Source organism: Erpetoichthys calabaricus, chromosome 15 (assembly GCF_900747795.2).
Source record: "Erpetoichthys calabaricus chromosome 15, fErpCal1.3, whole genome shotgun sequence".
Lineage (NCBI taxonomy): Eukaryota > Metazoa > Chordata > Cladistia > Polypteriformes > Polypteridae > Erpetoichthys > Erpetoichthys calabaricus.
The window spans coordinates 7,620,760-7,635,860 of record NC_041408.2 but is presented as its reverse complement, the minus strand read 5'-3'; the positions used below and the strand labels follow the sequence as shown (position 1 = coordinate 7,635,860).

The window sequence follows — 15,101 nt, the reverse complement described above, 5'->3', positions numbered from 1 at the left end:
GTCACCTCCAGAAGACTGATGTTCTTCATTTCTTCTGTGAGAATGAAGAAGATCAGCCTCATGGATGCTGAGGTAACGTGCTGGAGAAATTCCAGCTGCTTCTCCAAATCCGTAATAGGACTGCCAATCCTCAGCAATGGCTGGGACTCCCACTTATTTCTTGTTTCCTGTTTGTGGCTGCTCTCCAACTTTCATGAAGTTGAACGTGTTTATCTCAGTGGTTACATTTGTGTTTTTCATCTGCTTTTAATTCCCATGCTGATAACGTCTGCAGTGAGTTTCAGCACCTGATTATGGTGCCAGGTGCACTGGTCTTGCCCTAGAGCCTTAAAGTAAAGCGGCCAGAACGTCACCACTAGAGTAAAGTTTCCAGATTAAAAGTAAAAGTTTTTCTGGTTGGAACAAATACTGTGGTCAAGAAATTTCTTTTTATAGCTGACTTCCTATTTAAGTAATGCTTTTTACAAATGAAAATATATTATTTTTTCAGAACGTGTCTTTTCCTTGCACACTTTCACAGAAGTGTGAGGATCAAAATGTTTCTTTCTTTGTAACGTGTTCTGTACAACAAATAATCAGCAGAGAATCTGGGGTGCCACATTTGTAACTGGCATTTCACATCTGGGGCCCAGGCAGCACAGCATGGGTGACCACCTTAGGGTTTGCAACCACCTACAAAGACCATATTCACCTTGAAGAATCCCACCAGGTGATGCAGGGTCAGTACTCTTCAACAAAGTCACTGTTTCCAGCCTGCAATAGCAACCTTAAAAAGGTAAAGGGAAATCTCGGTGTTTTCAAATGAGAGCCTGTGACGCTGTTTCCTGTCTCCATTACTCTGAGAATTTCCACCACCCACTACGCCGCCTTTAATACCCCGCCGGCCGAGCAGCTTCTCTTTAGTCTGTCTCACGCATGCCAGTGGATTAGTAGCTGACAATCATGCTGTTTGTTTTACCTGCAGCTCGCCTGAGGTGAAAGAACGCTGGCTAGATACTCTCCACTTGTAAGTACAGCCTTCATTAACCTTTCATGCAAACTGGAAAAAATGAATTTGTGAAAAGAGGAAAAAGTAATAAAGAAAGTTAAACGCATTGTCTGTGTCTGCCATCTGGTCAATGAAGGGATTAGCTTGGCATAAAGTACTGCATGCATGTGTGACAGGGAGATAAAATAGATAGGTAGACAGACACTGAAAGGTGCTATATAATAGATAGATAGATAGATAGATAGATAGATAGATAGATAGATAGATAGATAGATAGATAGATAGATAGATAGATAGATAGATAGATAGATAGATAGATAAAACTTTCTTTGTGATGTTGTTGTTTGTTTTTAAGCACACTGTAAGAAAATGGTGTTTACTGTATTATATAAATATATGCAAACAATTTTCAAATTACTACAGGTACTTCATACATAGACAGATACAGAGACCAACAGATGGAAAGTAAAATACAACAACCACTGCAATATACAAATGTTAATATTGACAGATACATGTATATTTGATGTGTTATAGGCTAATAATTTTATTTTTCAAAGATGGATAGATAGATACATAAGGTGCTATATAATACAAGAATTGAAACATTACCAAGATTCGACAGGCACTGTATAAAATCACTATTTGTGTAAGTTGTAGACCTTTTGAAAGCACAACATGATTAAAAGATACATTCAAAATAATATACTGTGTGTGTATATTTATATATATATATATATATATATATATATATATATATATATATATATATATGCATATTCAAGGTGGAAAATACATTAATGACCCTATATAATTGGTACACAGATAAATATGAAAGGCACTATATAAGAGATAGTTATGAAAGGCATGATAGATAGATAGATAGATAGATAGATAGATAGATAGATAGATAGATAGATAGATAGATAGATAGATAGATAGATATGAAAGGCACTCTATGATAGATTGATATTATTTCTTTGCCATATCATTACTGATAGATTTTTAAGTGCATTGTATGAAAGGCATTATATAAATATTTCTTAGTGTAAAATATTAAAAAGACAAATCAGTAGACTTTAAACACTTAAATAATAAATAAATATTAAAGGCACTATGTAATAGATAGATAGATAGATAGATAGATAGATAGATAGATAGATAGATAGATAGATAGATAGATAGATAGATAGATGCTATAAAATGGATAGATTGTATTACATTTCTTTGCATTATTATTATTGATAGGTTTTTAAAGCACTTTGTATGAAAGGCACTATATAGGTATATCTCGATGTAAAAACATGAGAGGAATCAATAGACTGCTAATCAGCTAAAGATGTTTTAAACTTGTTATATTATTTCATTTCTGGTGGTTTTGTAATTTGCTTTTAAATGAACTTCATTATGTGCCGTGTTAAGTGTGCTTGTGAATTTCCCCCTGGGATTAATAAAGTATCTATCTATCTATCTATCTATCTATCTATCTATCTATCTATCTATCTATCTATCTATCTATCTATCTATCTATCTATCTATCTATCTATCTATCTATCTATCTATCTATCTATCTATCTATCTATCTATCTATCTATCTATCTATCTGTGTAAATGTAATAGAAGTAAAAACATGTTAGGGGGTCATTTTGATGGCTCCGTATTGGTGACCATACAGAACGGTGCTTTATTTAGTATTTACAGATATTAAGTGTCTAAAACCATTTGGAATATTTTTCCTGATGCTTCTTGTGAATGATGTTCTATACAATTTTTATAAAAACATTCAAATAGTGAAATAGGCAAGAAAGCCTGCCAGGTCAGTAGGCAGCCCTACTGACTGCTGCTGAGTGACGCCCTTAAACTTTGAGTAGTTTGTTGATTTGTTTGGAGGTTTGATCTGCTTGTCTTCATTTTGTTTGGCTGGTTTGTTAGACTTTTAACACTTTTCATAATTGCTTTGGGTGACCATGCAGTGACACAGAGCTGGGTTGCTGGTCCCATTGATCATTCAGCACGTGGACTGCGTGTGGTCCCTGCTAATGCTAAACACAATTTATCTGTCACTGTTTTCATATATAAGTTTGAAGTATGATGTGATATATATAGAGAGAAGGAAACTGTATATGAAAAATGAAGTAAATTGTTTACATTTTTGCGTAGAACCATCAGAACTGCAAGAGATAACGTCAAAGAAATCCCAAAGCCCCCAGAAAACGTACTCATGAAGGTGTTAAGCGGCAGCAGCAGCACAGTAAGTCGAGGCGCCTGGGTTACTCTTCGTGGCTTGACTGAGTTTCATTTCATATTTACGGAAGCTAATATTGATCTGATGGTCTGTTACTTCTTCTGCTTCTTCTAGACTAAAACACTAACAGGAGGCTGCATGGATCCTTACATTGAATATGATGTAGAGGTAAGTTTCTTTCATTGTGCGTATCTTCTTGCTGTTTTGGATGAAGTTTCTTGATTATCAGATTGGCTGTTTTACTTTATGTGTAGAGTGGAGGTCTCGCCAGTCTAGTCTAGTGGAGCTGCTACAGTAGTTAAACAGAAAACTGACCATAAATAATGCCCACCAGTGAATGTGAAATGCATTCCAATGGGTCCCAAGTCTGTGTATTTACAGCTTGCTAAACTCTGTTTGAATTTGGATGATTTTTTTGTATGTTAATCGGTTCAGCAGTATGAGCTATGCAGTAGCGTAAAGAGCACTGTGCGAAAGTGCAATCGATAACCTGCATCCACGGGATGCCATTCTGCGCCACGCCGCGGCCATTTATCTTTGTAATCCGAATGCTGCACGTGGCTTTCACATGCCCTGTTTAGTAACAGCCTGGTTCTTCCGCAGGACGCCGTCAAAGCCTACCAGCCCCCTGCACGGAGTGACATCACAGACGGGACGGGCCGTGTGATTGGTGAGTTTGAAGAGACACAAGCCTGACTTTGTAACTGTTTTCTGAGTGTCTGAGCTGAAGCCCCCTCTTGGCACCGATTTAGATTGGTGTTTATGGGTTAAGTGTGAAATATTTTTGAAGTGAAAGAAAAGAAAAGTGTAATTAATTAAACAATACAGATTGTGACAACTCATTAAGATGGAGAAGTTTGCACCATTTTGTTATTTATTGAAGAGGCTATTATCAGGGTGTTAATATTCAGGTCATATTCACTATACTGTCCTTAATGGTAATATATGCCAAGGGGCAAATAAAAGAAATATATACAAAACATTTGTGTAATTTACTTTACAATCAATTCAAATCATCAGTTTCAAACAATAGAATTTCTACTGGGGTGGTAAAGTGGACAGCAATGCTGCCATGCAATTCCACTTCCATTTATTTGTATGGCAGACACTTTTATCCAAAGCAACTTACAAAAGATAATAACTCAACATCAGTGTGTGGGGTCTGTTTGGGGACAAGTGTTACAACTCCAGGGAATCGTCTTCAAAGTCTGCTGTGGTTATTATGTGTGTGTGTGTGTGTGTGTTGCATGTTCTCCTCATGCCTTCATTTCCAATTCTTTCCCACATCCCAGACTGGGTTGATTAGTTGGGCCAGTTGGGCCAGTGTGATGAGTGTGGTGTCCCACTATTGATCCGTTTATTCTCGGTTCTAACTAATTGTATTTTATTTTTTATGTTTTCTTAGAAGGCCACAAAAAGAGGAAGAAAGTGCTGTCCTGGCCTTTCCAGCGAAGGAGTTTAACCAATTCAGACACCATGCGTTCAGATTTTGATATGAAAACCCCACTTTTTGGGCAGCCATTGTCAATAGTCTGTGATGAAGAGGAGAAACTTCCTAAACCGATTATGGTATGATATTTTTAAAGTTCATTTTCTAATGCTAACCTGAAGCACATTTCCATATATCATGTATCATGTAAATACACACATGGTGTGCAGGGTGTGCTGGGAAATGGAGTCCCAGTCTCTTCACATTTTGCTCAATTAATGTAGCATTGGAGGTCAAGTAAGGTGGTCACTTTTGTAATTAAAGTTGTTTATTAGCGCTCCTCATCCTTGAGAGTATGTATCACAGCTGAGCACACCACAGCAGCTGGAAACCGTGAAATGGATAATCAAGTGGCTCCTCGATTAAGCGTCTGAGGAGAAATGGAGTCCTGCCATCTACGCCATTGGCTCAAATGATTAATCTACAAGTTTAGCAGTCATCCGAGGCTACAATTTTATTAAGTAATGATCTTTAATAGTCTATCAGGGATTTGATACTGCAACCAAGAGCACCATCTGCTACTCGTGTGTTATAACCCCGCCACAGACACAGGCAAGAGAAAAACTTTTTTACATTCGCTTATTTATAAAACAAAAAACAAGAATACATAGAAGCTGATTTTTAATTGCTTTTGAAACGTTACTTCTGTCGCGAAGTTTCTAATGTCGTTAAATATAACATCAAAAGGGTCATTGCCGTTGAGCTTCACCTGTCTCATTTGAGTTGGTGAGGTTATAACACACGACTACCCACCATTTGTTTTTTATTTTCGTATTCTTAATAAAATGAATTGTGAAATCGCTCCTTGGATGAAAAGACACAGTCATAATTTTAAGTCAAAGCACCTGAAGATGCGACATAGTCAGACAGCCATTACTTAGAAATCTAGCTTATATTCCATCAACCCAATGCACTAACCGAGAATCAAAACCTAAAAAAGTCACAAGAAGAAATCATCTGTACCCGAAAATGCAGCCAAGACTCATTATTCATTATTACACCGAGTTATCCTAACCTCGGAAGATGCAGAAGTGCACATACTGACTTCTGTATAGTCGCACTGAAGACATCACACATCAGGCAGCCATACGTAATTCAGGGTAATATCACTAGGGCAACTACCAACACGAATGTCCAAAAATGGTGGCACCCCAAATAAAAACAAAATGGCATTGCAGCATAATAAAAAAATATTGACACCCCTTTGGGGAGTTTTATACAAAAAAAAACAATGCTAGAATTGAATTTCTTGTGTTAAAAAAATAGGCATTTTCCAAAAATGAAAATAAAAATGAATGAAAAATACCAATCATAGCATTTGACAAAGTCCTTAATGGGATCCTGCCTACTACACTGTTAGCTAAAATGATTAATCTGGGAGACAAATGGCGCTGTTATTTTATGCATCAGTCTCCTTTATAAGAAAACTCTATGCATAGACCTAGAAAACCAAGTCAAACTATATGTAGGTGATGGACATAATATCACACAGTACATTCGTGGCACAGAAATATGTTATTTTTATTTAAGTTATTTTACGAGGGACATTCAAAAAGTTTCCGCGATGGACATAGTATCACACAGTACTTTCGTGGTACAGAAATATGTTATTTTTATTTAAGTTATTTTACGAGGAACGTTCAAAAAGTTTCCTCGATGGACATAATATAACACAGTACTTTCGTGGCACAGAAATATGTTATTTTTATTTGAGTTATTTTACGAGGGACGTTCAAAAAGTTTCCGCGATGGACATAGTATCGCACAGTACTTTTATGGCACAGAAATATAATAGTTTTATTTAAGTTATTTTACAAGGGACGTTCAAAAAGTTTCTGCGATGGACATAATATCACACAGTACTTTCGTGGCACAGAAATATGTTATTTTTATTTAAGTTATTTTACGAGGGACGTTCATAAAGTTTCTGCACTTTTTTTTTAACTCTATTTATTACGAATTTCAAAAACAAATTAAGTCACTTTTCTACATAGTCACCTTCATTTACGATGCAATTTTCCCAGCGTCGTACCAACTTTTTAATGCCCAATTACTACTCCTCCTGCCTTCACCGTTTCCAGCGAAAATATAAAAGGGTGGAAACGTTTTGAACCTCCCTCGTATTTCCACGATTTGTAAAATACATTAATGCCTCACATTTACCAGGTTCAGTCACCTGACCGAGTCTCACCCTTCACCTTTGTAAAATGGAGGAGGATTCACGCATCATGTGACCTCAAACTGGATAATCGTGTTTTTTATGTTTGGTAAACGTGTTCTTGTCGGGTTTCTTCCCAGGATATCCTTTGGAACCTACTGAAGAAAGGTATCAACACTGAAGGAATTTTCCGGAAGGCCGGTAACGTGAAAGTCTTCAAAGAGATCAAGGAGCATTTGAATGCCGGCACAGAGATCGACCTGGATGAAAAACCTGTTATTCTGCTTGCTGCTGTGCTAAAGGTAATATTGAAGTTGCGAGTAATGTTATCGACCGAAATAACTGTTGTCCCATTATGGAGCACTTTTCTTGGTGGTAACACCTACAGACCTGTTTGTATGCGATCCATTAAAATTCCTATATGTGAGTTTGATATGGCAAACCTGGGGGTCTGAAACATGGCCAGACAAAGTGATGGAGTGAGTAGTTGAGCAGGTTGCAGTTGTCATGTTAAACGACTGAGGAACAGAACCTCAGCCACACGGCCGACAGGCTGGCAGAATCAATGAAGACACATGTAGCATTGTGATGGCTAGCTATTATGCAGAGAAGAGCAGGACTTAAGTACGTGTCCTACTCCGACACACTCCGAGAGTTCAACCTGTTTAGTCCCGAGTGGAGAAGACCGCTTGGGGACTAATCCAGGCCTTCAGAAATCTCAAAGTCTTCGATAAAGTAGGTCCAGCAGAGGTCCTTCAACTAAATTACGACTCACATACTCAAGAACATCAGTGGGGTTGTGAAAATCCGGAGCACATTTTTGAGTCATGTAGTTGGAGCAGAAACCTTGATTACCTTTAAGAAATATCTGCACAACAATCAAACAATCTTGATGGACTAATTATTCTTGCTTCTCATGCTCTTATTTTGTCTGCCAATGTGATGCCATCCCGTAACTCAATTGCTTGCTGTCCTTATCTTTCAGGACTTCCTGAGGCAAATTCCAAACAGCCTTCTATTGACTGAACTTTATGAATCTTGGATGGCAGCGATGGAGAAGGAAAGCGTTAGTAACCGCTACAATGAACTGAAGCAGTAAGTATCGGACCCCCAGGGTAGCAGGTCGCAGCTTGAACAGATACGCATGGCACAAAATGCATGACTGCCAGGCGCCACTCCCATCCATGCACATACATTTTTATTTTTACAGCAGGGGAGTTCTGAATGGAATTTTCATACACATTTTGAACAAAGTTTCACTTCTGTATTTTCAGAGGTTTGTTTAAAGGAGAAGTTGCAAAACAGGAGATGACAAAATACTCTGGTTTAACGCCTTTGACTTTCTTTTTTTTATTTCTTTAGGGTTGTGGACAAACTCCCGAGACCTAACATCGTCTTTCTTGAGCATTTTCTCTGCTTACTGTACCACATCACTAAAAAATCAGAAATCAACAAAATGGACGCCAAAAACCTGGCTGTGTGCATTGCACCCAACATGCTGCAGCTTAACCCGAAAGTGTCCCTAGAAGTCCAAAAGGAGATGACAGAAAAGGTAAGGACCACCCCTGTTACCACAACCCGAAAGACTAAACACACTAAACCCAGGGGAGGTGCTTTTGTGGTAGAACATGTTTACTCGAGGTTTGTCAATCCATTTTCATTCTTACCAAATAACAATATTTTGATCAAAAACACGGCCTCCACCTCAGGTCAGGAAGTCGATAAAGAATCAAGTGGTAAACACTCAGGCGTCAGTGAAAGTACCTTAAAAAACCTGCAAAATGAAACTTTGATGAGATGAAACGACCTCAGATGTTCTGTTCCTGTACTTCACTGGGATGGAGATAAAGATAAATCATTCACGAGTGAGCATTAAGAAAACCAAAAAAACTTCCATGAAGCATGACGGCGGAAATAAAAATAAGTAGGCAGGAAATCTGAGTGGAAAACGAGAGTCGGAACTTCTCATTTCAAAACCACAGTCTTAAATCTGAGTCCTCGGGTTTCATATTCACTAGCAGTATTGATGTACATTTGGACGATTCACAGTCCCAAGAGTTTACATCCTCGGGCTCGACGCGCTGGTGGAACACCTGGGATTGTCCCTTGACGGGACGACTGTGATGATAATGGACTCCAGATGTTGTAGGCTTTGAGGTCCTACTTCAATATGCCTTCCTTTTTGTGGGTATTTTAAAGCCTATGGTGGTCCTCTTCACTTCCACTTCATCCAATACTGCTCATTAGCTTCTACTCCAAACCCGAGCAGGGCTTCCCACTGGTCTTTACCTTTTACATTAAATGTTGCAACAAAGACATTCCCTTTAGTCCCTACATTTCATGGAGTTCTGTGTTCAGGGATATTATTCTGTTTTCCGAAAACCCAAAAATATGACATATGCAAGTTACAGTTGGTCAACCCTCAGAGGTCACCCCTTCATAAGTGCGATATCACACGTTATTGCCAGTGCTGCCAGATTTGAACCTTTTTCTCCGTTTGTCTTGACAATGCCACCCAGTCTGTACATTCTTGACTGCAATTTCTAACTTTCTCAGATCCATCTTGTCCATTAATATGCCTCCTGTATTTCTACTTTGGAACCTCCTTTCCTTATCTTTGAATTACTTTATTAGTTACAAACGAGAGAAGTTTATCCCATCCATCAGCCATGTATGTTTAGTTAATAGCTAAGATGTCCTCATTCCAGAGGAAAGTCTGCTGCAAAAGCAACCTCTGACTTCCCAGGGCAACTCTTTAGCCCATTGACCTAAGGAAGCCCACCTTGATCCTTCTTCAGTTACAGTATCTGAAGCAAAGATCCAACAACGGTCATCCACACCAAATCTTGGTAAGTGGCCAACATCGCTGCTCTGAGCTCCTCTGGGAACCTCCATGCCTTCTTCTCTCACATGCAACTTACACAAATTTCCAAATTTCTGGATTATTTTAATAACTTTTCAATTTTAGTTCCCTTCTCATCTTTTTACATCCCTTGTTTAAAACTGATGTAACATTAATTTTTTTTGAAATGTTATTATTATTGATCAGCAATAACATTTGATCCAAAATAACTTAGAAATCACAGTAAAATGATATTTTGTCCTCCATTTTTATAGGTCACAATCTTGACACAATTCTTAATTGAGAACTGCTGTGAAATATTTGGGGAGAACATTTTATCCTTGCTTGAGGAAGAGGAGCTGGCTGATAGCTCAGGTGAGTAATTGAATTAAACTCCATCCTTCAAAATGTAATTTGGATGTGTATATACAGCATAAACCAGCAAATGAATACATGGTATAAATGTATGGCTTATGTGTATATAATGAATAACATAACACTCTCAGTTCCATGTAATGTCGGTCCTGAGTTGTAGAGATCTTGAGCTTATCCTGAATGCTTTGGGCACACGGCAGGAACCAACAATGGGTGAGGTGCCTGGTCAGTAAAGGCATCCACAGTCCACAAAAACAGGGCCAACTTGGAATGCCAATGTCCACCTCTGTGGGTAGATATGCGATCCTGGAGATTCCAAGGAAAACATTCCAGCACCCCACAGATCATGGAATTCAAACCTAGGCATTGGATGTGCACCACTGAGCCATAGATGTAGATGTAGATGTAGATGTAGAGGTAGAAGTAGTTATTCATATACACAATACAAAATGATCCGCTGTGGCAACCCCTAACGGGAGCAGCTGAAAGATAAAGAAGAAGAACATTGTGGTTGTGGGAGGTATGACATAGGATCCAAAACAAATGTTGGGCCACCACCTTGGTTTCCCCATTTCATTGACAAATGAGACTTTAACAGAAATAGCAGATGATGGTGCATATAAAATAAAATAAAGCGTTTCAATCCATTCTTTAGGGTCTCATGTCTGGAGCAGAGCTCCATCTCTGTCAAGTGATTGTCCACAATGAGAAGCCACCTTACAGGAGCACCTGAAATGTAGTAGTATAGTGGCGGAGTCACTTTCCCTATTGGACGTCTTTTTCATGCTGTAGGAACAGAAAGAGATGATACTGTTAGTGACAGCAACCCCTCTTGCCCCGGGATGGTATTGTTTACCAAGGATGCCAGGAAGGAGATCCTTAGATGCAGAGAAAGAGAGTGAAGAGAACTGAGACAAAACAAGGTGAGCAGAACAGTTGGATCTCACAGAGATTCCCTGTTTAATAGCAACAATGCTAAGTTGAAATTAGATAAAGCAAAAAGGAAGGAACAGAAGTAGATTGTTCTATGAGATCTCCAAATTGTTGCTCCTGTAGGCAAGCGTGGACCCAATGCGGGTCCAATAACGAATGCCAACTTTCAGTCATTCACGTTTCATACATAGAGAAGGGAGTAAATGGTGTGGGCCTGGAAGTGAGGTCAGCACTCTACTTTGAGTTCTTCCTCCACTACGGGGCTGCAAAAAGGAAGAACTGCATCTTCATCCAGATCTGTCCCTGGTTTTCACTCCCAAGATTCAGTAGCATCTCAGCTGTGTGTCAGGGAAGGTGCTTTGGTAGAAGTGAAATGTGTCGCGTGCTTGCATAAACAAACTGAATACGTTTTTGCAAAATTTGCGGGGAATTCACCTTGGTAGCACAGCGAAAGTCACTTACACCACTTGTGAAAAAAGCCTACCGTCTTTATTTTGGTTGCAGAGCTGGTGATCAGGATAAAAATGTTCTCCTAAATTTAAAATATATATAACATTTTATAAAGAATAGACACTTCATTACAGGGCACATTCGTGCAACTCCTAAAGTCACTCACACCAGATGTATTTATAATTGCCATTTAAATTAAGAAGCGTATAGTATATATTATACTCAGATTAGGTCGCTAAAATACCTACATTTTAATTAAAAAATATAAACATGCCATGTTCTGGTGTACTGTTCAAAGCCAGTTCCTGCCTTGTGCCTAATATAGAAAGGGTAGATTAGGTAATTATGTTTAGGTAGAGATGAGAGAGGGGTGCACTTTCTTTTTCACATTGCTGTGTATGTGTTGGATTATTTATGTATTTTTTCAAATTATAGATAGATAGATAGATAGATAGATAGATAGATAGATAGATAGATAGATAGATAGATAGATAGATAGCGTAGTTGGCAGGATTAGATAGATAGCATTGTTGGCAGGATTAGATAGATAGATAGATAGATAGATAGATAGATAGATAGATAGATAGATAGATAGATAGATAGATAGATAGATAGATAGATAGATAGATAGATAGATAATCAATTGTTAAATATACCACCATATTTGAACATTAGGAGAAACAAAGTTCCACTTTTTAATATGGATGCCTCTTCCCTGCAGACACGCTGTCATCTCATCAACATGACTCGGCCTATGACAGCACTGATGCTGACGGAGACTCAAGTGAGCAAATCAGAAACATTCAAAGCGACTTAGCGTGCAGTGAAAACACGGACCTGGAGGAACGAATGAGCAGCCAGTCATTCTCAAGCGACGCATTACCCACATCGCTCGACTCTGTGAAGACCTTCTCCCATCGGTATAACAGAAGATGCTCGGAGCCTGATATTTTGGCTTCTTCTCACAAACATGAAGTTGAAATAAAATCAGAGAAACTGGCCAGGAGTCACGAGGACTGCTCCGCAGAGAGAGATGATGATCTCACCTTCAAAGATCAAAATCTGAAAAAGCAAAACTCAGACGACTGCGTCATTAAGCAACGTTTTAAGGATAAACGACCGCCCAACTTGAGCACCTGTCTGCAGGATGACTTAGGACGGTCCTCCTCCTCCAAAGCATCCTCGACTTGTTCCCTGGAGAGCACGGCGTCTAGTGCCTCTGTCAATTCGGTGTTCACCAGCTCCCCTTTGCAATCTCCTGCAAGCCCAAAGAGGTTTTTCTTTGCGCGGCACCAATCTTTCTCTTTCAAATCGAATGGAGAAAGTCAAAAGAATGAGAAGGAAGTGAAGAAACATTCTCTGTCCTTTTCTGTGCGCAATGACAAGAAACCTCTACTCAAAGCAAAAAGCTGGGGGCCATCCCATTTTAACAAAAGTACCTCGAAAAAGGACACTCAGAAAGAGGGACAGTTTGGTTGCGACACCCTCCAGGAGGACTCCCAAAATGAAGTCGAGCCTTGCCAGCCCCATCCTCGCAATTTCTTGTCCCCGACTGAGGTTTTCCAGCAAGTGGACAAAAAATTACCAGGGCGGCCCCCGTCCTACGAGCAGGCGATTCAGACTCGGGTCATTCCTGCTCCTCCAGACTACAAGTCTATGACCGTGCAAGATGCTAGGAGGAGGCTATCATCTACATCCTCGTCCGATAAAAAGTCCAGACCCTCTTCTTTCACAGAGGCACTCCTTTACAGGAGGTCTAATGACTCAAGTCCATACCTCCAAGAGGAAGACCAAACTCAACAAGAGTACCGGAAAAGGACAATGTCAGAATCGAAAAGCAGACACGAGAGGATAAGTCATCCCCTGTTTGAGGAAACGTTTCTTGTTAAGGAATCTTACGTGTAAACCAACGATTGCAATACGTCCGAGTGTAAATATTTTGGTGTGAAAATGCGTCAGGTGTGTTCTCGATTTTAGTGCAATAGACTTAATTCGTTGGTTTCCTTTGCAAGAACTGGATTGAGGAGACACGAACAGATTGACTTGTTCTTCACTTGTTTTCCCTGAGACTTTGATAGTTAGTGTGGTTTAAGGCACTGGATATCGATGGACCACATGTTGGCCAGCTTTCAACATTCAATCTGAACAACCACAGAAAAACGTTTCTGCTTCTGCTCTATGATGGGTGCATTGCATTTTTCTAAGCAGAGGATAAAGACGATGATCACAATCTTGCATCAGGAGGTCCTGGTGCCTACTGCCATTAGGTGGTGGTTCTCCTTTCTCCTTATTTCAAGGGTCAGTAAACCATGGGAAGCTATTTGTAAATTACATATCTATAAAACAAACAATGTTTGTTCTAAAATGGTACTCCTTCTGTAAGAGGAGACAAAGCTATGTACATAACATGTAGAAAGCTCATTTGTACCATATTATTATAAGTTTCGTCGGCTTTGCGTGTAGAAAGTAAAATGTTTGTAAGTGGCGGATTGTATACTACAATTTTTTGAACTTCTCACTACAATAAAGCACTTTGTAAATTGTGTTTTTAACTGCAAATAGTTGTTTTAGGTGCATTTGTTATAAAAAAATCCATCCATCCATTCATTGTCTACCACTTATCCAGTCCAGGACACAGGGAGAGCAGTCTAACCATAGGTACCCAAGATGTCTGTTTTGTCTGCTTGCTCCTCTAGAGAGGATCCCAAGGCTTTTGCAGACCATCTAGAAGATAAAATCTCTCCCAAATATCCTAAATCTGCCCCAGGTTGGACATGCCCGAAACTATCCAGGAGCTGTCCTAATCAGATGTCTGAACCACCTCAACTGACTTCCTTCAATGTAGAGGAGCAGCGACTCTTTGAATCTGTGTTCCTCACCCGAGCCATGGCACCCTACGAAGGATATGCTTATCTCCGCTGCTTGTATCCACAATCTCATCCTTTCAGTCAAATCCCAATGATTGTGAGGTAGGAATGTAGATTGGCCGGTAAATTGAGAGTGTTGCTCTCTTTTCACTACGACTGACTGGTAAAAGTATCTGAAAAACTGCTGTCCCAATCCACCTGTTGATCTCTCAGGTCCTTCTTCCCACACTCGTGAACAACACCCTAAGATTCTTAAACTCCTCTAGCCTGAGGTACAGTAGCACCTTTTACTCAAACTGGAGAGGCCAATCCACCCTTTTCCAGCTAAACACCATGATGTCAGACTTTGAGGTGCTGATCCTCACCCTGACAGCTTCACACCCAGCTGTAAACTGACCCAGTATGAACCTGAGCCCACCACCCGATGAAGACAACAGGACCACATCAGCTGCAAAAAAGCAGAAATGCGATCCTGAGGTCACTGAACTTGTCTCCCTTCACCCTTTGGCTGTGTCTACAAAATCTGACAATAAAAATTATGAACATGATCATTGACAGAGGGCAACACTGGTGGAGTCCCACACCCACCGGAAACAAATCTGACATATTGCCAGCAATGCAAACCAAGCTGTCACTCCAGCTGTAAAAGGACCGAAAAGCCTGTAACAGCAGTACCCCAATAGTCTTGAAGCACCTCTTCATTGGATACACCAAGGAACACCTGTTGTATGCCTTTCTCAGGTCAACAAAACAC

The 15,101-nt window shown here is 39.5% G+C and overlaps 1 protein-coding gene across 1 annotated transcript in view; it reads left to right on the top strand.

The window, feature by feature from the left end:
• The window catches only part of tagapb (T cell activation RhoGTPase activating protein b), a 101,858-nt gene extending 87,819 nt beyond the window's left edge, over positions 1 to 14,039 (top strand). Inside the window, exons 5-14 of the mRNA XM_028820328.2 lie at positions 965 to 1,006; positions 3,149 to 3,239; positions 3,348 to 3,401; positions 3,837 to 3,903; positions 4,639 to 4,802; positions 7,021 to 7,182; positions 7,866 to 7,975; positions 8,243 to 8,432; positions 9,998 to 10,097; positions 12,202 to 14,039. Of these exons, the coding sequence (XP_028676161.2) occupies positions 965 to 1,006; positions 3,149 to 3,239; positions 3,348 to 3,401; positions 3,837 to 3,903; positions 4,639 to 4,802; positions 7,021 to 7,182; positions 7,866 to 7,975; positions 8,243 to 8,432; positions 9,998 to 10,097; positions 12,202 to 13,385 (2,164 nt within the window). The 3' untranslated portion in view covers positions 13,386 to 14,039. The remainder of the gene's footprint in view (positions 1 to 964; positions 1,007 to 3,148; positions 3,240 to 3,347; positions 3,402 to 3,836; positions 3,904 to 4,638; positions 4,803 to 7,020; positions 7,183 to 7,865; positions 7,976 to 8,242; positions 8,433 to 9,997; positions 10,098 to 12,201) is intronic.
• Positions 14,040 to 15,101: the final 1,062 nt, after the last annotated feature.